The 22,403-nt window shown below is 40.1% G+C and overlaps 1 protein-coding gene across 8 annotated transcripts; it reads right to left on the reverse strand.

Annotated features, from left to right (window-relative positions):
• Positions 1-134: 134 nt before the first annotated feature.
• Positions 135-22,403, reverse strand: LOC594043 (heterogeneous nuclear ribonucleoprotein H3). 8 transcript variants are annotated; one of them, XM_030979837.1, is made up of 11 exons: positions 22,280-22,403; positions 12,126-12,255; positions 11,327-11,482; positions 10,536-10,676; positions 8,688-8,826; positions 7,696-7,877; positions 7,235-7,366; positions 4,725-4,891; positions 4,030-4,309; positions 2,963-3,091; positions 135-1,331 (listed from the first exon to the last, which is right to left on the reverse strand). In XM_030979837.1, the coding sequence occupies exons 2-11, from the start codon at positions 12,205-12,207 to the stop codon at positions 1,213-1,215; spliced, it is 1,527 nt and encodes a 508-aa protein (XP_030835697.1). In that variant the 5' UTR covers positions 12,208-12,255; positions 22,280-22,403; the 3' UTR covers positions 135-1,212. The 8 variants fall into 8 exon arrangements, with proteins under 8 accessions (XP_030835697.1, XP_030835696.1, XP_030835695.1 ...); XM_030979836.1 differs by having other exon boundaries at positions 2,969-3,091; positions 4,048-4,309; positions 7,190-7,366; XM_030979835.1 differs by having other exon boundaries at positions 4,048-4,309; positions 7,190-7,366.

The following is a 22,403-nucleotide window of genomic DNA, read 5'->3' on the forward strand; positions in this document are numbered from 1 at the left end:
TTACATTGGATTACCTAGTTAAAAACCATAGAGGCGATTTCCTGAGAAAATTTGTCTTTTGTTAGATCATATAATGTGGGGTGGCTTCTTCGTAGGTACACAAATCAATAAAACAAACAAGTATATCAAATCTATACATGTGCAAGTCAATTTAATTTTTCTTTTTTTTCTAAAACAAACACTGCACCAGATGATTTTCCACTTACTTTCCAATGTTTGAAGTAAAATCAAATACATGTTAGACTCTTGATTCAACATAAAACTGATCAATACTCCATTTATAAACAGAGATCCTCAAATCCATGATCAAAATGCAATATATACATGATAGGGGTGTGATAACAAAACACGTCTTTCCATCTTAATAATTGAAAAGCGAATTCGGAACAAAATTCCCACAAGCAACACTTTCGTAATTAGCGACATGTGTTGCCAATACTCTACAACATCAAGACTGTATTTGTTAAGTCGAAACATGGCAACTGAACAATAAACATCAAATAAATAAAAAAGATCTTGGTAGAAAGTACTCAAAATAAAGTCAGGCTTAAAATAGGTAGGTGTACACAAGGTTTTGAAAAAAATAAAAGTGGCTTACAATAATTAAGGTAGCAATACGTTGATTTACAATTACTAATAAAAGAAAAATATATTTACTTGGTCCAAGTGCAACAAACATTTACAAACAATTTGACATCAAAGATTTAATATTAGTCTAGTCCAGATTCACAGTAAGAAATCATTGATTATTAAGTTTGTTGTTTTTCTTTCAAAATTAGAACTCGACAGACATTCTTGAACCTTATTCATACATGAAGTGGGTGGGAAATTTTGAAGAGTATTCTAATCAATACAAAATTTTCTAGGTCCACACTTAAACTTACAAAAAGCTCACCTAAGAGTAAATATGGATTTGATTAGAAATGTATCCGATGTTCGAAATTTGTAATGAATGAGATTCGATCATGAATATCTATATACAGTGCTGGTTATCAAGTTAACAAGTTCAGCGTAGGGAAAGAAACACAAAGGATAAAGAGAGACAGATATTGAAGAACAGAACAAACAAGAAAAGTAGAACGATAGGAAGCAGGAGGTGGACTCTACATTGGGTAGTGAACAATTGAGACACAGGCCACTGGAACGATGGATGGCCTTTGATGTACATGATGTTGTCACTTGTAAAGACGACCTTTGACCTTTTGACACACTCTAATAGAAGCTGTTTCCTCCCCTGTTCATGCCCATGCCACCCATGCCAGTTCCAGTGCTAGCCCCGGAGCCATAAAATCCGCTCCCGCCAGAGCCTCCACCACCCATGCCAGAGTTGCCTAAGGAGAAGAAAAAAAGTATGAACAAACAAATAAATAATACAGCAAATCTGTTCACCATTTTGGTAGTATAACCAAATTAAAAGACACATAGAAGTAGGCTCTTGTGGAGAATTTTGATACCATTCGGGCATTTACCCAATAACAGCAGTTGTCAATCATTAGGATTAGCCTTCAATGTTATGAACAACAGGCTTTACGTAATGCTGTCTATTCTCCATATGGTAAAATCTGACATTTGCATTACCCGAAGGCTCTCCAAGAGACGAGGGGGTACTTCTTGATTGCCCTACGCGATTACTGTGTGCAGACTTGCACACCCATTAATGTTATTTCCACCAAGTCTGGTGTCAGCGAATTATGACCTTCTGCATACAGAAACTGAAGACCCACTCCCTTTAAAGGTAAAGACCAGTTATGGTCATGCGATTGCATTGTGAAAGAAACGTTGTGGAATCGATCAGAAAAGGTTGATCATCTAGCATCTAGCATCTGCAAGGTTCTGGAATCATCAAAATGATAAGAAATTTGGCCCATTCTTCATAGTTACAAGCACTATACACAGAAAGATGTTTATGGGACTACCCTATATCTCTCACAGACCATGAGAGAAACAAATTTACCAAATATATGAATTAGTAGGCGGTTTCCCGGCAAATTTTTTATCATCATGTATTAGTCAAAACATATTCTTTCACATGATTGGTAATGAGAGCTTCCATTTCATTTTTTGAAATTGGGGCGTTACCAATACTGGTCTTTACCTTTGAAGGTAAAGACCAGTTATGGTCATGCGATTGCATTGTGAAAGAAACGTTGTGGAATCGATCAGAAAAGGTTGATCATCTAGCATCTAGCATCTGCAAGGTTCTGGAATCTTCAAAATGATAAGAAATTTGGCCCATTCTTCGTAAAGTTACAAGCACTATACACAGAAAGATGTATATGGGACTACCCTATATCTCTCACAGACCATGAGAGAAACAAATTTACCAAATATATGAATTAGAAGGCGGTTTCCCGGCAAATGTATTAGTCAAAACATATTCTTTCACATGATTGGTAATGAGAGCTTCCATTTCATTTTTTGAAATTGGGGCGTTTCCAATACTGGTCTTTACCTTTAATGCCTACAACTTTGTGAAGTGCCTCCTTACAAATTATTTCATTCACCTATTATGTATATTTGTATTTCAATAGTTGGAAAGTGAATTGCATACATTATGTGTGATGTCTGATTCTTACTAGCAACAACTCTCATTTATTTGAATTCTTGCAAATTACAAGAGTTTTAAAAATCATACAATTCCTGGGGGTTTATTCACAAAGACTAAGATCGACTTAGGTTGGACTTAAACTATGGCAAGCCATTCATGCCACTGGTTGCTCTCACCATTGGTCCGAGTCTCAATTAAGATCTTTAGACAATATTTTTTCCTTCAATAATAAACTATCAAAAAATGTAAATTCTGTAGATTTGTGACCAAAATGTGTACGTCCCTTGAGAGACCAATGCTAGGAATGGTTGGAGGAAACAGTGGCATGAACGTACTGCCATAGAAGTCAATCTTAGTCTTTGTGAAAGACCCCCTTGGTTTGGCAAGACAAGGAAATGAGGGGATTACCCTTACCCTTACCATATCCACCACCACCACCGCTGCTGTTGCCGTTGCCAAAGCTGGTGTAGCCGCCACCACCCATACCAGTTCCTCCTATCTGGCTGCTATTGTAACCTCCACCGGCGCTGCTTCCGTAGCTACCTGTTAAGCACAAAGGGTGATGACAAAATGCATGAATGAAACTGAATAATACTCAGGGACATTTCAGATACAAGAGGGTAATCCCTGATGATGAAATGCTGATCGAAATATTGTACTTACATGAATGGAATGAGGCATTAGTTCTTTTATTACTTTTATTTTCTAAGGTGGAGGGGGAAGGGGTTGCAAAATGGCCTCTATGGGCCCCTACGTGCACTCACTGATTTGGGTGGTTTGAAGATATAATAATTACTGATCGCTCTTTTCCTAACCAAGCAGATATTAATTCAGCCACAGTTTCCTATGTTTTTATGTTTAATATGTTTAATATGATGTCACAAGACTTCTCTGGAGGAGCCTGTGCCTATTAAAACGGAAATAGGGCACTAGAGAAATGCTGCGAATCATCAATAATGACATTTTGCTATCATTAATGCAAATTTGCTTTATGATTCCAGAGAGAAATCCAGTTGTGTAAATAGTTATATCACGATCAATGATGGGTAAAATGATGAAAGACCATGAGGTAAACATCCCATACAGAGGCAAGATAAGGGTTTGTCTAAATTAATGGTCAATATTGTGATAACATGATCTGGTGTGCATCACACATGTTAACCACTAAACTGGATAGACCCTAATCCATCGTCCCTGCCAAGAGGGTGGTCCACAAGGGGTTCAAACATGTACCAGCAACAGGTGTGATTTGTTATTGTACAGGTTCAGAAATTTAATCACGACCCAAATTATTTAATTAAGTATTAGTCATAGAATGTGTTTAAAAATGCCTGAAAATATGGATCAGATTGCACCAGAGTGCATCCGAGAGCCTTAGAACGGACCTTGTGCTTTGGATACATCAGTTCATACTCTTCTTCCACGTTCAAACGTGACATGTTTGAATTTTGTTTATGTGGACCACCCCGCAATAAAGTCACCTTCTAACGTACTACTACCTCCTGAATATCCTCCAGAGCTCCCCATGCCACCACCGTATCCTCCTCCTCCTCCACTGCCAACACCACCGGCACCTCCGCCGCCGCTCTCGTCAGTGTTGAGGAACAGCTCGATGTAACGGGGACCCATCTCTGACTTGTGCTTGGTCATGGCTGCCTGGGCGGCCTCAACGGTCTGGAAGTCTGCGTCGGCTTCTCCCGTGGAGCGGCCGTTTACCTTCTGGATGACCACGTTGCAAGGGCTGGCTGTCTGCCCAAAAAACTGAGGTGGAACAAAGAAAGAGAGAGGGGGAGGAGCGTTACAGACAGGGTCTAAGGAATATTTTGTACGATATGGATCATGTATTCTGGATAATTTATGGAATGATATTGACAGGACTTACTATCAGAACTGGCGGTCAAAAGGATAATGTGAGAAAAGAATAGAGAAAGAGATGGGATTATACAAACACAAGTTCTGACACACACACACACACACACACATTCAATCAATTTGCAAACAAAAACAAATAACGACAAAAAAGAAGAGAAAAAAGGAATATGAAAGAAGAAATGATAGTGTGGTCTCTCACACCTTCCTCTGTTAACATATAGAGCAAGACTGGTGCCCCCCCCCCCCTACGATGCCGGTGTCATTATAATGTCTTGACCCACGCTATGCCACCATGCGACCTCACCTGGTGGATGTCTTCTTCCGTTGCTTTGTAAGGCAGTCCTCTCATGTGGATGGAGAAACCGGTCCTTGATTCAAAGTCCCCTCCAGCTCCACCGCCGTAGCCCATACCACCTCCACCCATACCTCCTCCTCCACCCATACCACCGCCGTAACCCCTCTTGAAGTCTCCTGGAGGAAGGAAGAGCGCAAAGTCAAGTGAACACTGTACATAAAGATCACTCAAGGGACACAAGTCATCAACACAAAAATGATTAAAATTTAAAATTTTCAAAAATGTACAAATTAGAATGGCCTTTTCTTTATAGAGGACCTGTAATTATAATATACCCTCCTCTCCATAACTATCTTTCACAGATGAAGACCTGGCCCTTGTTAATGAAACCGCCATTGCAGCAATCGGGCGATGGAAGAACTTAGTTTAATTTCATTTCATTTAATTTATTTATGGAACTTTACACAACTATCTTGATCTAAGGTAGCCTATAATCTAGGCGGAGTGCCGAGCTTTTTTCTTTGCTGCTAGACTAACCCTAAGCAGAACGTCTGATACGGCGAGACTACGAACCGTGAGTCGCGAAGCGGCTCACCGCCTATAATCACTGGTCTAGCTTTAGTCGTTGTTTTTTTATTATCAACCATGAATCCGTGGCAGTTTTTCGTACGAAAAAACCTCATGAATACGAAATGAACTCAACCAATCAGAAACATGTATGGAGAAGAGTCTATGCATATGCATATTATAAATCACGTGACATTACATCATTTTCTTCATCCAAGATGGCGGGTAGTTCATGGGATGACGATCTTCTGCGAGAAAGTTTATCATATGCGGCCAACAAACTAGGCATTCCTAATGGAAAATTCAGAGAACTGCAGGAATCCGCTATTCGTAGCGTTATTGAAGCCGGCAGGGATATTTTTGTTGCATTACCTACTGGTTTTGGAAAGAGTGCAATATACCAAGCAATCTCTTTGTGCTGTGATTTTCTACGCGACCACGGATTCTATGATCATGATGACTCGAGTCGTTGCCGTTGGCAGAACGAAAGTACCGCGGTAAAAACTACCGGTACCACTAGTGGCACTACTGGCACTACCAAAACAACGTTGATCTTTACCATACAAAGATATATGTTTTATTGTTCACATAAAACTACAATTTTTTAATTTTTTGATATTTCACAGTAGTAAAATGATCATTTTAAAGATTTTTTTGGTTTCATCTCCCCTTCTTCCTTTTTATTACCCCTATTTAGTAATGGACGAGCGCAATCTTTTTTCGTTGCGGTTTCTTATATCTGATTGGTCGAACGTAACATAGGTGTACCTTATTTGGTAGGGCTGTTGAATGATTCATAGATCCGCCATTTTGAATATATATGAATATTGATTAGCTAGACCAGTGATTATAGGCGGTGAGCCGCTTCGCGGCTCACGGTTCGTAGTCTCGCCGTATCAGACGTTCTGCTTAGGGTTAGTCTAGCAGCAAAGAAAAAAGCCCGGCACTCCGCCTAGATTATAGGCTAGATCTAAGGAGACACAAACGAACGAACTTATCTTGAGAAGTGACTCAAGGGTGAAGGCACTTGAGAGATTAAAAGAAATTAGTGATATTTTTGTCAACAAACGGGAGAGTTATTCGTCACTACGTCACAATCCCCTGACAAAATTTGCTTACCTGTAATGATCTCTTATTTCAAACATTCATAACTCTCTCATTATTCAATTTGAATTATTTTAAAGGCATTCATCAATTATGACAGATACATCTTTATCCCCCATGCATCAATCCCTAGAATGCTATAAAGGCCTACAACATACCTTTATCATTTGTATAATTATTATTAAAACATCTACAGCTGAGCTGACTTATAACACATATCCTCAACCCCTGTAAGCTTGCAGGGTAGGTCAGAAGAAAAATTATTTCCAATGTTTTCCTGGGGGTGTTTCACAAAGACTAAGATCGACTAAAGTTGGACTTGAACTATGGCAGGCCATTCATGCCACTGGTTGCTCTCACCATTGGTCTCTCAAGGGACGTCACATACTTAGAAAATTTACATTTTTTGATAGTTCATTTTAAGTCGATCTTAGTTTTTGTGAAACACTCCCCTGATGGAAGACTGATCTCTCTTCATGTCAAAGAGGTTTATCAAAAAGCTATCAATTCCAAATGTCAAGGTAAGGAACCTTTTCTTTCTCATAGAAAAAATAATAAATGAAAGCATGCTTTGTGCAAGTTGGCCCATTTTACACAACTAATGCACCTCTTCAACAGAGAAAAAAGATTTTTCTTCATACATGGTTTGTGCAATGCTGTTGACACACCAATTTTTCTCAGAAAAAAATATTTTTGAGGAAATGGTGTTTGTGCAATGCCCTTGATTCACCACTTTATGACAGATTTTTGTTTGTTGAGTACATGCTTTGTGCAATGTAAGCTATTTTATGCCACTGACGCACCTCTTGGCAGAAGCGGCTGAGGTCCACCTCCCCATCCCCCTCTACCTGGTCCTGACATGCCGCCACCGCGCCCTCCGTATCCACCTCCTCTTCCACCTCCGTATCCACCGCCTCCTCCGTATCCGCCGCCTCCACCGTACCCACCGCCGTAACCAAAGTCTTCTTCATAGCCATTCCCTGTAAGATAAGGTAAATGCCAAAATTAAGAGAAAATTTCTTTTATAACAGTCTAACCTTGAACTCAATCATCATAGTCATACCCTCCCAGGTAAAGGTAAATGCCACAAAGAATTATGACTTTTGTAAAACATTGGCCTGCGTTTTGTCTTGCAAACCAGCCCAACGTCTCCATATCATGGCAGCTAAGCTAAATCCTTGGTGATACTGTAATTATTTGTATAACCGGTAATGCTTCGCTAGCCATATTGTTATTATAATTATCATCATCACTAGCAAGCAAAGAGAAAATAGTATGATGTCGGTGACCGATTCTGAATCTCACTCACCTCCATATCCACCAGACCTACGCTCAAATCCAGAATTCCTCATCCCCCTTCGACCCATGCCGCCGCCCATGGGCCCTGAGCGGTCGTAAGGACCGGGACGGCCAGGGACTCCACGAGCTCTGCCTGGGTTGCTGTTGAAGCGTTTAATTTCTGACGCGTTGCACTGGAATACTTCAATGTACCTGGTATTGAAAAAGCATAGTGATATCAATTACTCTTTGCTCATGAAGTGAATCTTTGCTCCCAAACAGTTTTTTGACTAGGCATCTGAGGCAAAATATCTACATGAATAACATTTTAAGTTTAATTTTTTCCATTCTTTTACAAATAGTTTGTTTTTATTACTTAAGTATCTCATAACTATTGAAAACAACATATACAAACCATTGACATTCTCAGGTTCAATTTACAAATCCTTTTTTTACATATATATTATGGCAAGGCTCTTTAAAATGAAGAAGTATTGACGACCCATCACAACTATCTAAACCACCATTTCTTTTAATTTTAAAGTACTTTTACATTGTACACGTCCCATGACTTCTTCAAAACAACCCACACCATTTAGGTCTCTTTACAATATAAATTCAATACTCCATCTTCAGGATGCGATCAAACCTTCATTTTATTCAATCATCATTATTTCTTTATTGTCACATTTTTTTTAATTTATTGATTTTCTATGTATACTTGTTTACAATATGATTGTACAACAGCCTCTGAGGAACTAATACTGCAACAAGCTCTGCTTCTAGTTAGTTCCTCTTTTCTCGTGCCATTACTATATCTGTCTTGTTTCATTGTATATTTTGTGTAATATACTTCTTCATTGTATTATGTTTTGCATAAAAAATAAAATCATTTGAATCTTGACTGGGACAAATCCAATTTTTCTTTTATAAGAAGATTATGTGATTTGATAAGTATAGGGTAACAACTAGCATCTTCCTTAACTACACACAGCTACATGTACCACCAAAATCTCTTCCCACCTGTGACCCATATTGGCCTTGTGCTTTGACAATGCCCCCTCCGCAATGTCCTTTGAGACGAACTGCACATATGCTTCCCCTGTGCTCCTCCCATCGTAGTCTGTTGGCAATGTAATCCCATCTTCTGCAATCTGGTATTCTTCGCATTCACATACGATTTTTGCATGTTCATCGTGAGTGACACAAGGCATATCATTTCCATCCCACCCAGCCAAGGGCAAAGAAGGGGTAAACCAGTTCCACCCAGTTCAGATTGTCGCAAGTTGGTTACCGCCCACCAAGCCCGGCCAAACCAACCAATCAGGGATGGGGATGATGTCACCAGTTGTTTCACCATGCCCACCAAGCCCGGCCAACCAACCAATCAGGATCCACCCCCAGGGTTTGGTTGTAGAGTAGTAAGGCACCGCCCACCAGCCCGTCCAAACCAACCAATCAGGATACAGGATGACCGAAGAGTTGTGAAGCCACGCCCACCAGCCCAGCCAACCACCCAAAGAGGGGTAGGGTAGAATTCATATATAAAGGGAAGGGGATACAAGTACACACATCCAATAAGTATATAGTCATGCACCATAGTCATTTTCCATCATATCTTGAACTCTACGACTGAGCAAACAGACTGATAAATCTTTGATGTCTTTAAACGTACAATACTGATGTAGAGAAACCTAAATATAAACAATTGGAAGACAAGTTCTTATAGCATTTTCAATGACTCTGTTTACATAATTATTTCTCCATTGCCACCTGCCTCCGATATCATCTTTATGTCTTGTTCTTTGGGATTGTTCTTTGATTTTGATTGATAAAAACTTAAATTAAAACATTACATTAAAAAGCTATTCTCGTATCAAGACAGCAATAACCACAAAATATCCACAAGAATTGTATGATCTGCAAATATAAAAATCTTGAACCTTTATATGAGATAAAATATGATTTCATCACCCATTTGAATGACTTAAAATGCAAAAATAATTCATGGTATAACAGCATTTCCTTAGACCTATCTAAAGGCGTGTTTATGCTTAACTTTTTCTGGCCAGAATCAGGCATCTGTTACGCGTTTAGTTTAAAACACGGTTGCGTCCTTTCTCACTTTTGTAGAATCACCGAAAAACGGCGATCACGATCGCCGATCATAAACTCACAAAAAGATGCGTTTACAATTTGTAAACGCGTTTAAATGGGGTCAACGCACTGACCTCTAGTGGGTCTACGCATGGACCATGGTCTACGTATATGCGCAGTGCAAGTTTGCGAATCCAGCTACAAGGCCAATTAAGGCCACCCACGGAGAATTGCCTGGAGGAGCCAGAGAAGTGAGCATAAACAGTACACCGTGGAACTGTGATTACGATGAGCGTTTACGATGAGCATTACAAATCGCTCATTCTGCCTTCAAAATTTAAGCTTAAACGCACCCTAAAGGTCTGGTTACATATCTGAACTAGAACATACCACATTATAAGGGAGATTCAAAAAAAATAATTCCTTACCAAAGTTCAAAGACTCATTGAGTTTTTAAGTCTGTGCATTGTCAAAGTAATCCATGTAAATGACATATCTAATCTAAGCTATCATTATTTATAGATTATTTTCACTCCTGACAATTCATGAAGATGAATGATCATGAATTTCTTTCCCCTAACAAATTTACGTTTAACAAATATTGATAAGGCTCCATAACATTTAGGTCCTAGTACATCAGACCTATAATGTTGAATAAGGAATAGCCTTCAACTCATCAATAATATCATATGAATATCCTAAGGAACAAAATTATCATAGGGCTACTATAATTAAGCTAGACTTTAACCAAAAGGCAGTTTAAGTGTCACTAACCCTTGAAGAAATCATTGATGTCATCAGTTCTGCAGTCAAAGGGGAGTCCCCTGAGTCGGACACACCCGTCATTCTCTTCTTTGGCCTTGTCTCCGCCTCTCGATGTTACCCATTCCATCTCACTGTTCTTGGATCTGAAAACTGAAAAGAAAAATACAAAGAAATATAGATAGCATCCATGAAACCTATTTTTCAATTGTAAAAACTAGATGAGTTTGTGACATGATAACTTCATGATTTGCAAAGTGATTTTCACGACAAGAAACTTTTTAATATTGCAGAAATTAAACTGAACTGGGCATTGCAGCAACATACTTGATCTTATTCTTATTGGCTAACATTAGTAAAGTTCTCCCGTCAGTGTTGGCTTAAAGTACAGTGCCTTCCTTGCCGATAGCCCCCAATGGATTATATTACACTGCCTAGATTTGGTTGCCTAGTGGGCCTGAATGAGGCAAAATTAATTTCTACCAAAAAAGGGGATGACCATACAATTGGACCTAACAAAACCTTGCAAGACTCAAATCATGCTTCAAGTGTGTGTGTGTAATTGGGTTTTTACAGACGTGTATCAATTAGATATGATTATTTACGTCTGGGGACCAACCTTTAACGTCACCATCCAAAAGACATGACTCACTTTCGAACCTGGGTCCTCGGCTGAATCAGTTTGTAACTTCCATTGTTAGCTGGATTACAGGTGCACGCCACAACGCCCCGCTTTGTATCCAATCTTATCAATAAGAGCATCCTAATTGCAAAAATGTTCAAAAAGATACAAAAAATCTTACCTTCAATATATCTGTGGCCGATATGATTGTTGTTTTTCTTGAGGCCCTTGAGGACATCATCGTGAGACTCGAAGACCACAAAGCATTCCCCTGAAGGGCGTCCTCCAGGAAGGTGAACAAACTTGACGCCATCAGCACCTCCCTCAATCACCGACTCTGGGTAGAAATAAAGATAGTAGCAGGGTTTACACAATAGTCTGTTAACTTCATAGGTTTAGGTCGTGATTTCAAACTCCATGGTTATCTTGAAATTGGTGACCATGCACACATGCTTGTGGTTATGAGACTTTAAGTTGACTCAAAGTTACAAACCAAGAGAGATCTGAAAGTTAGCATGATAATTACGAGCAGCCAGGGGTCCTCACTCAAAGTTATGTGCCTTGAGGACGTAATTAACTTCAAAGTTATGCAAATTTGCATTTAGAATGAATGTTTTCTCTGGCCTGTAACTGTGAATACAATGTTGTTTCATATCCTTTTAAACTCTTGTTTAATCAGAAATCAAGCAGATATTAGTCAAGGTGAAATTCTGCTATCTCATATTGTTATTTCAGTAATGTAACTTGCTCATGTGCAATTCAATCTTTGACATCCATTCATTTTGTGTGGTATGCAACATGACTCATATGCAAAAGCCTTGCTTTTCTCTTATAGTGTCCTATGACAGCCCTCTGGAAACATACAGAGACATTAGATTATATTATGTTGTCGGCTGCTTGCAAGAAGGCCATAACTGCCATTGACAATACATAGCATAGGTTACGTGACCTTTCAGCACTGAAAGATACCAGATACTCACCACTGAAGAATGTGACGATGTCCTCTGCGGTGGCTGACCAGGGGAGTCCCCTGGCCCTCACAATGAAACCATCTTCTGACATGCTGCTGGGTTTGGTTGTGTGTTGCAGTCAATCGAGCACTGCTAAGGGCTGTAAAAATTTACAGAGAGAGAACAGGGATTCATTTTGAAAATGCAAATGATTTTAATTATTTTCACACCTAGATCCTTCTTACCAGTACTTAGAATATGGGAAGGGAATTATTCTGATATGTTAGTCTGTGAGTTTGGTATGCATCCTGTGTGTGTAATATGTGATGTGCTATGATGCATTGCAAACAATGGACCTGCCGCAAACACTGTAAGTTCAAGCTATAATTGGATCAGAAAATCAGGAGGAAAATCTGATGAATCTTTTTTTAAAAATCTGCCTCAAAAATGCTGTTTTGGACTTTTGGATAATAATGACAATCAAATAAAATACATTGTGTGCCTACAAAAAAGGGCTTAAATTTCACGACTTTTGGTTAATCCTAGCTAGAATAAAGGAGCCGGTTTTCGGCCACTTAAGACAAAATCCTATTTTTTGGACCCTTTACTTCCTATTTATTATCATTTTTTGTTCAAATCATGAAGCAAATATTATTATTTAAACAAAACAAGAATCCCAGAAAAAAATTACGGATTGCCATGACAATATTCAATTCAATTTTCACTGTTTCGGAGTCAGTTTTCGGCATAGCATACCAGTTTTCGGCCACATATACAAAGTCAATAGGAAGCGCGCGCACGCGCCGTGCATTTCCGCGCTGATCTATAGCACTAGCGGGCGGAGCAGATATCCCACGCCGGAGCTCCCCGGAGCTCGCCAGGCCGAAAACTAGTACTGCGGTGATCGGAAATTGGAATCTGAATTAGACAGAGATATTGTGTGTACGTTGCGGTGTGCGGCTGCATTGATTTAATACATGCAATGAGATACTTTTGAGCTTGAGACTAGCACAAAATCGGGCTCTAAATCTGAAAAATACTTGAAATGAAGCTCATTTTATGGTACCCATATTTCTTACAGACACGCGTAAGATAATCAATTTTTCAGATTCGGGAAGGACCACCGATTACATCGCTAAAATGTGATATTTTAGGATATATTTTTCATTGCAAATGTGGTTCTTCAGTGACACTGGCATGGTATGGTATGTGTGGGATATGTGTTATGCTATTATGCGATGTATTTTAAAGGGATTTTACCTTGCATCCAACCAATCGGCCGAAAACTGGAGCTAATCGATTACCCCCTCCTTTACTCTATGCATTTTTATAGTATTTGATAGCCCAAAAGTTGAAAAGTTTTGGCCCTTCTTCAGGTGGAGCTTGCTGATCGTGCTAAAGTAACCGCTTAATAAAATACCCCTCATTCACGTCTACTTTTATGGGTTGTCCATCTTCCCAAGGATTTATCCTTCATAACATGAAAGTCTCTGTGCAAAGTAAGTGTGAAATCATCAAGGGGCATTATCTGGAAATCCATTTTTCGGATCGCCAACGAGCGGATCGGAAATAAGAATCCTGCATTTTCCTTTTTTTCAGGACGATTTTCGTTCATGCAGATGATCCTTATTCTCGGACAAGTAAGCGCCCCTACTGTCACAACTTCATGTCCATATTGTTTGTACTAGACCTCAACATCTATTTCACCTTACATAATTGATCCACATCCAATTCTAACAATTTATATTTTCAGTTAGAATCGACTGTATCTCAACTGTCCCCCCTAGTCCAGGCATAATTTGATATGACCTCCCACTAATTGCAACAGAAAATGTTTTGACTGTTTTGTGCTCTTGGAGGTGTCCATTATAACATATCAAAAGTCTTAAGGAATCCTGGTGGGGGAAAGTGCCATGGCGGCCATTTTTTTCAAAATGGCCGCCATGTATAACTACTGTTGTACAATTCTAGGGATTACTTTTTAACAGCACCTCATTTTACCATGCGAATGGTGTCATATGAAAGACATTTTAATTCCCTACAAGGTGATACCTCATTCAATAGGTTTCGGGATGATTTACATAGCAATTTTGAGCCAAAAGTGTGATTTTTTACCATTTTTTTTCAAAAATGTGAACTGCGCCAAAATACGTATTTCTCCATATTTATTTGATTATTATGCTAACCGACTTGAAACTTGCTGAAAAACTGTTCAGCATCCTGGTTGATATCATATTTAAATTTCAAGTTTATTGCTTTACTAACTAAAAAGTTATAGCGCTCTAAAGTTGAAACTTTGTTATGAGCCAAAATGGCAAATTTGGTTGCTAAGGGCTATCTTCTCCTTAGCAACGGTAACATATTGGCGTGAGAAATAGAATATATCACGAGAAATTGCTATCACTAAGCAGATGACTACTTTTATAGGAAGTATGATGTCCAATGATGCATTTTCATCCTATTTTCATGATAAATATCGCTTAGTTCCCGTTGCTATGGTAATAATATGCCTGGCAACCGATATGAAACACATATTTTTGTTGTAAATCTAATATTTCCCATATCTCTGCTTCTAAATAACATAGAGTTTTGATTTTAAGTGCTAAACATACATTTCCAGGGACAAGGAATCAAATTAATTAGATTTTAATGAGCTAAACCTAGCCAAAAAGCCGAAACGGCAGCCATTTTCCAAAATGGCCGCCATAAAACTGATATTTTGCAATATCTCCGCTTCTAAATGACTAAGGGCTTTGATTTTCAGTGCAAAACATACATTTTCTGGGGTTAGGAATCCACTGACACAAATTTCAATAAGCTAAACCTGACCAAAAAGCATTATTCTGAGGATGTGTCAACTACATACCATGGAATGCCGTATGCCTGATGGACAACGTACATGTATAGGTCATAATTATTCAAGGACAATATCTTAGAATCCTGTGACGAAAGGAAGGATGCCTGGGCAGAAACAGTCAGAGCCCGTGTCCTCTATGTGCATGACCTTCATGCTGCAGATGCAGTGTACCACCAGGTCTGTAGTGTTAACTAATGCTGTGATGTCTCATGGAACAGACATACCTGATTTCAGTTCGGAGTTTGTCCAGGATGCTGCAGACAATGTAGACAACAACATCCGTACCCTTGATGGTAACAACACATTCCATGGCATGGTGATGATTGCTGCCATAACCCCAGCCACCAAGACCAGCAGACCTACCCTCAGGGCGCAGGTCACCTCCAGCGATATCTCCACGGTGGGACGAATTCCTATCCATGGCCACAAAGAAGAGAGCCGCGGTATGACAACACTGGCATACCAGAAGGTGGTCAACATGAAGGCAAAGGACCTACCAGCAGACCTTGATCTCCTGTGGAAGAAATCCGTTATGTTCACCTCACCAAGACCGGCATGGTCTGGACTGATGCAGCTAGTACATCATGATGTTTCTCCCAATGATCGACATGAATCCCAGCAATGTCACTTGCATCTATTCCACACTGAAGTTTGTGTGTGCATGAGCATGCTTGTCGCCATGGTGTTACACCCATCATCACCTTTGACCAACCATTATGGTGGCTAGCCCTCATGATCATCGAGACTGAGCCCACAGGAAGTGTTTTGAATGACATGCTTTTGCGCCTGGGAGGCTTTCACACAGAAATGAGTTTCTTGGGAAGCAATCTATGCAGATAACGCGGTGGTACACATGATGTCAAGCAAGGCTATTGCACGATCAATACGGGGACATCTACTTGTTGATGCAGCACTGAACGCCTTGATTTTGTCAGACGCACTTGGTGTGCCACTCCCTAAACCATCTGCAGATCCACATGAAGTGGAGGAGACCAATGAGGCAACAGTACCACCAGATGATGAGCCTATGACAAACGGAACTGGAAACGCTGATCTTGATGAACGTGCTGCCCTCTACAAGAATCTGACGGAAGGTTCCGTGTCTGCAGAGGAGTTCTGCCAAGCTGATGTTTTAACCAGAATTGAGAAGCTCCTCCGGGGCAAAACCGAATCCTTGAAGTCCTCTAGGACCGCCACACTTTGGCTACAGTACATGGAGATGGTAGACATTAGGCCTGAGTCATGTCGGGATTTTCATAAACCGGGTCCCGACGGCCTTGCACCGGTCGGGACCCGGTGTCCCGAAATCAGCTCGCAGGATTTGTCACTTGCCTCTATAAAAAGCGCATATCATCAGTATGTCCCTTAAAAGTGACATTTTTATCAGTCAAATAAATCAACACATGCATACCTTGGCACAGATTGGTATATTCTTCCATTTGACATTATATTTATCCATGATTGGCGATGTTTAGTGCCATTATCGTGCCTCTAAAAGTAAAAAAACTCGAGCAAAAATGTAAAGACTACAATCGAGCCGCCATTTTGATTTATGCAGGTTGAATAAATCTGGTCAAAAAATATGAATGTTAGAATAATAAAACGGCTTTCTAAAAATTCTTCTGTACAATATACCGATCATATAATATTTTAAAGACAAAAATAAATATTTATCTCTTATTTTAAACATCGCATGCTTTTTTTTAAAAGCTGAAAATTACTTGGTAATCACAAGAAGTTTCGATACGAATAGCTGTTGCAAGGCAAGTTCAGACTAGTCTCGGAAAAATGCGCAGTGCTCCTCGTTATCTGTAATGCGTGCCAGAACGAACCCAAACAAAGACGTGATCGTAACGAGAAAAAAATCATTAAAAACTACGAGAGCACAATTGGAAAGATATACTGCTCAAAATTACCATAATCAGATACATAACTTGGACAAAGAATTCAATAATCGCCCAAGAAATGCCACAGAAATTGTGATAATCGAGGAGTAACTGGGTACATTTTTATCGCAAGGGGCCTGCTGCAAATACTCGAATCCTTTGTTATACTGCTTTTTACCGTAGAGGGCGGTTTTTGCCTCGTGTTCAATTTAAACACGTTTAGATATATTACAGCAGGCCCTTCCGATAATGATTGTACCTATAGTAACTCATTAAATATCACTATTTATGTGGCTTTTCTTGGACAACTATTGTATTCTTCCTCCAAGTTATGTATCTGCTTACGATAATTTTGAGTAGTTGTCTTTCCAATTGTGCTCTCGTAGTTTTTAATGATTTTTTTCTCGTTACGATCACGTCTTTGTTTGGGTTCGTTCTGGCACGCATTATAGCTAACAAGGAGCACTGCGCATTTTTCCGAGACTAGTCTGAACTTGCATTGCAACAGCTATCCGTATCGAAACTTCTTGTGATTACCAAGTCATTTTCAGCTTTTAAAAGAAGCATGCGGTGTTCAAAATCAAAGAAAAAATATATATTTTGTCTTTTAAAAATTATTCGATCGGTATGTTGTAAAGAAGTACTTCTTAGAAAGTCGTTTTATTATTCAAACATTAATGTTTCTTTCAACCTGATTTATTAATTCTGCCGAGAGACCCGGCCAGTACAGTAGCTATAGCTAGCAGCTGGCAACAACAACCCCATGGGGCGAACTGCTTTGCAACCCATATTTATATCAGCAGTTCGGATTGATTCTGGATGAGCTAGAATACGATTGGTAACAATTAAATACTTAAGTTTTAGGGTGGATTGGTTTTAGTGGTGTGCAAAACTGCAATTTCTTACATATTTCATTATTTTTTTCGGAGCGCCGGTTCTCAAAAAACGAAACCGGGACCCGACGGCAACGGTCGGGTCCCGGTGTGATCGACCGTACCGACTCAAGCCTAGTAGACATACTACGGAAGTTTATTAGAGCAGAGCGTATTGGCAACTGGGCGTTGCACCTTGAAGCTGTATCAGAAATGTTGCCCTACCTGGCAGCCTCTGGGCACAACCTCTACACCAAATCAATCCACCTCTATGTGCAGCAAATGAGCAAGCTCAAGGATGAACATCCAGATGTGTACCAACGATTCGAAGAAGGGTTCAATGTTATCAGAAGAAGTGATCGCCTAGATCTCACCATCGAACAGGTCCTAATGAGGAGTATGAAGACCAGCAGTGGCCTGACGAAAGAGGCATGACAGAGCAACAGCGTCTCATATGGCTGCTCTCCATGCCTGCCTGTGCTGAAGTCAATAATGCCACGCAACAGCTCACAGGTGTCAACTATTACACTGGTGAACAAAACAAGGATATGACAAATGCTAGACAAGCACGTGACATGAAAGACACACATGCAGTTATCAGCTGTCTGAAAGAGAGAACACCCTTCAGCTCAGATCCGGGCTTGCGCAGCATTTCGACATAGGTACATGCAACCAGCAAAGTCAATGTGGATTCAGCAAAAACTGTTGGAACAGCAATCTTGACCAACATGGATGGACAAATTGCTGCTGACTACACATTCAAGAGGAAGGATCAGGCCATCACCTTTTTCCAGCGACTGACAATTGCTGCAAAAGCTACAGAGGCTCTACAGTCTGTGTTCAAATATGAGCTGTGCAGTTACCCACCAGCTCTGTTTGATTCCATACTGCTGCTCAGACAGCCACAGAAGCCAGTGCTAGCAGAAGCTATCTGGACACTCCTAACAAAGGATGCACCAGGAATCACAGGCCAAGTCCACTACCTGTTGGATGGTGGGGCACTAGTTCAGCGCATTCCATGGGCACGTGGCTCAACATACAAATGTATCTGCACGAAATACACAGAGTATGTCCCAAAGAAGTATGGACAGGCAACAGTTGTGTTTGATGGATATGATAGTACATCAGCAAAGGGCACCTGCAGCACACCAAAGACGTGCAAGAGGGAATGCTTGAGCAACGGTGACATTTGATGAAGATATGCAAGCTACAATGAAGAACAAGACAAATAAGCAGCACTTCATGGCATGCTCAGCACCAAACTATGGGCAAAGAACTGACAGACACATCATGCTGCAGGTAACGCTGGTCTCCTCATAGTGCAGAAAGCAGTGGAGTCTGCAGCCACCACTGATACTGTGCTGATCGAAGAGGACACCGATCTACTCATCCTGCTCATCTACCACACCAACCTCGACTCATGTGACCTATTCTTCCAACCCGAGCCAAAGAAGAATGTGAAAAAACCGCGTGTCTGGAACATGAAGTCTGTCAAACAGCAGTATAGGCCCCGATGTATCACAGCACATTTTCGTCATGCATGCTCTCCTGGGATGTGATACTTCTTCCCGCGTGCATGGCTTTGACAAGGGAGCTTCCCTTCACAAATTCAAAACCAGTGCGCACTTTCGTTAACAAGCAATTGCGTTTGACAGACCGACAGCGTCCACAGATGATGTTGTAGATGGAAGCAGGAGAGAAAGCCTTGGCATACCTGTACAATGGGAAGCCTGCAGAGTCACTCAACGTGGCGCGACATAAGCGGTTCTGCTAGAAGGTCGCCTCCAGCATTTCTCATGTGCAACCCCAAAGTCTACCGCCCACATCAGCAGCAGCGAAACACCACAGCTTTCGTGTCTACTACCAGGTCCGGCAGTGGAAGGGCATTGCAGCTGATGAGCTACGACCAGATGACTGGGGTTGGTGGGAAAGCAGTGGAGGAGTCGTGCCCGTACAGACGGACTTGCCACCAGCTCCGGAAGAGCTCCTCAAGATGATCTGCTGCAATTGCCAGACAGACTGCAGCAGTCTGAAGTGCACCTGCAAGAAGCAGAGTATAGAGTGCTCAGCTGCAAGTGGCAATTGTAGAGGGTCAGCATGCACGAACTCAACCCAAGTTGCATGTGAAAGTGATGACGATGAATAGACTTTTTGAGGAAGATTGATGGATCGAAGATGGTAGTCTGAGGCTATGGTAACTACATGCAGTATTATAATAATTATGACCTATTCATGTACGTTGTTCCATCAGGCATACAGCATGCCATGATACAGTTAACACATCCTCAGAATAATGCTTTTTGGTCAGGTTTAGCTTATTGAAATGTGTGTCATTGGATTCCTAGCCCAAGAAATGTACGTTTTGCACTAAAATTCTAAGCCTTTAGAAGCAGAAATATTGGGAATTATCAGGTTTATGGCAGCCATTTGGGAAAATGGCTGCCATTTCGGCTTTTTTGTCAGGTTTAGCTCATAGAAATGTGTTTCAAAGGATTCCTGGGCCCAGAAAATGTATATTTAGCAATGAAAATCAAAGCCCTAAGTCATTTACAATGTAGAAGCGAAGATATTGCAAAATATCAGGTTTATGGCGGCCATTTTGGAAATGGCTGCCGTTTCGGCTTTTTGGCTAGGTTTAGCTCATTAAAATTTAATTAATTTGATTCCTTGTCCCTGGAAATGTATGTTTAGCACTTAAAATCAAAACTCTATGTTATTTAGAAGCAGAGATATGGGAAATATTAGATTTACAACAAAAATATGTGTTTTATATCGGTTGCCAGGCATATTATTACCATAGCAACGGGAACTAAGCGATATTTATCATTAAAATAGGATGAAAATGCATCATTGGACATCATACTTCCTATAAAAGTAGTCATCTGCTTGGTGACAGCAATTTCTTGTGATATATTCTATTTCTCACGCCAATATGTTACCGTTGCTAAGGAGAAGATAGCCCTTAGCAACCAAATTTCCCATTTTGGCTCATAACAAAGTTTCAACTTTAGAGCGCTAGAGTAAAGTACCCGGTTTTCGGCCACTTAAGACAAAATCCTATTTATTGGACTCTTTACTTCCTATTGATTATCATTTCTTGTTCAAATCATGAAGCAAATATTATTATTATTTAAACAAAAAAAGAATCCCAAAAAAAAATCACGAATTGCCATGACAATATTCATTTCAATTTTCACTGTTTTGGAGCCGGTTATCGGCCGAGCGTTTCAGTTTACGGCCGCATGTACAAAGTCAATAGGAAGCGCTCGCGCGCGCCGTGCGTTTCTGCGCTGATGTATAGCACAAGCGGGCGGAGCAGGTATCCCACGCCGGAGCTCCCGGGTGCTCGCCTGACCGAATACAGGCACAGCGGTGATCGGAAGTTGGAATCTGAATTAGACAGACATATCGTGTGTGCGTCGCGGTGTGCGGCTGCATTGATTTAATACATGCGATGAGATACTTTTGAGCTTGCGACCAGCACAAAATCGGGCTCTATATCTGAAAAATACTTGAAATAAAGCTCATTTTATGGTACCCATATTTCTTACATACACGCGTAAGAAACTCGATTTTTCAGATTTGGGTAGCGGGACCGCCGATTACTTCGCTAAAATGTGATATTTTAGGATATATTTTTCATTGCAAATGTGGTTCTTCAGTGACACTGGCATGGTATGGTATGTGTGGGATATGTGTTATGCTATTATGCGATGTATTTTAAAGTGATTTTACCATGTATCCAACCAATTGGCCGAAAACCGGAGCTGACCGATTACCGGGTACTTTACTCTATAACTTTTTAGTTAGTAAAGCAATAAACTTGAAATTTAAATATGATATCAACCAGGATGCTGAACAGTTTTTCAGCAAGTTTCAAGTTGGTTAGCATAATAATCAAATAAATATGGAAAAATACGTATTTTGGCGCAATTCATATTTTTGAAAAAAATGGTAAAAAATCACATTTTTGGCTCAAAATTGGTAAGTAAATCATCCCAAAACCTATTGAATGAGGTATCACCTTGTAGGGAATTAAAATGTCTTTCATATGACACCATTCGCATGGTAAAATGAGGTGCTGTTAAAAAGTAATCCCCAGAGTTGTACAACGGTAGTTATACATGGCGGCCATTTTGAAAAATGGCCGCCATGGCACTTTCCCCCACCAGGATTCCTTAAGACTTTTGATATGTTATAGAGGACATATTTCTAGGTATAAAACAGTTGACAGACTTTCTGTTGCAATTAGTGGGAGGTTGACCCCTTTTTTTTCACGAAATGCCTGGACTACCCATCATACACAACTCAGTGCACAGTCCGTCCACGCTGGCACGCTACACATATCTGCACGGTACACAATCACTCACGTTCTTCGACAAATGACAATGCGACCGACTCAGTAATTTTATCAATTTCAATAAGCGATTACAATAAATTGACAATTCAGAATTAGTTAAATTTTGCTTATTTACATTGATGATTTGTGAGTTATCTACTACTGTGATTACAGTTGCTTCAAATATTGTCTAACTGACATTATAATGATCTGAATTCGAAGTTACTCACCAGTTAATGTGACGTTTGGCTTGAAAGAGGATAGTCTAAATTCCATCTCGTCCTAACTCAACTCAGACGTATACAAATCGGCACCCAAACAACACGAAAAGTTGTGGCGTGGTGTCTGGGCTTA

This window comes from Strongylocentrotus purpuratus, unplaced genomic scaffold (genome assembly GCF_000002235.5).
Source record: "Strongylocentrotus purpuratus isolate Spur 01 unplaced genomic scaffold, Spur_5.0 spur5_scaffold_10, whole genome shotgun sequence".
Classification (NCBI taxonomy): domain Eukaryota; kingdom Metazoa; phylum Echinodermata; class Echinoidea; order Camarodonta; family Strongylocentrotidae; genus Strongylocentrotus; species Strongylocentrotus purpuratus.

Excerpts from the sequence above, each read along its gene's own strand:
- LOC594043 (XM_030979830.1), bottom strand. The coding sequence starts at position 12,207 with ATGTCAGAAGATGGTTTCATTGTGAGGGCCAGGGGACTCCCCTGGTCA. Across the intron at positions 11,483-12,125 it reads CATCGTCACATTCTTCAGTG|AGTCGGTGATTGAGGGAGGT; the intron begins GTGAGTATCTGG and ends ATTTCTACCCAG. Across the intron at positions 1,332-2,962 it reads TGGTGGTGGATATGGTAAGG|GCAACTCTGGCATGGGTGGT; the intron begins GTAAGGGTAATC and ends TCTTCTCCTTAG.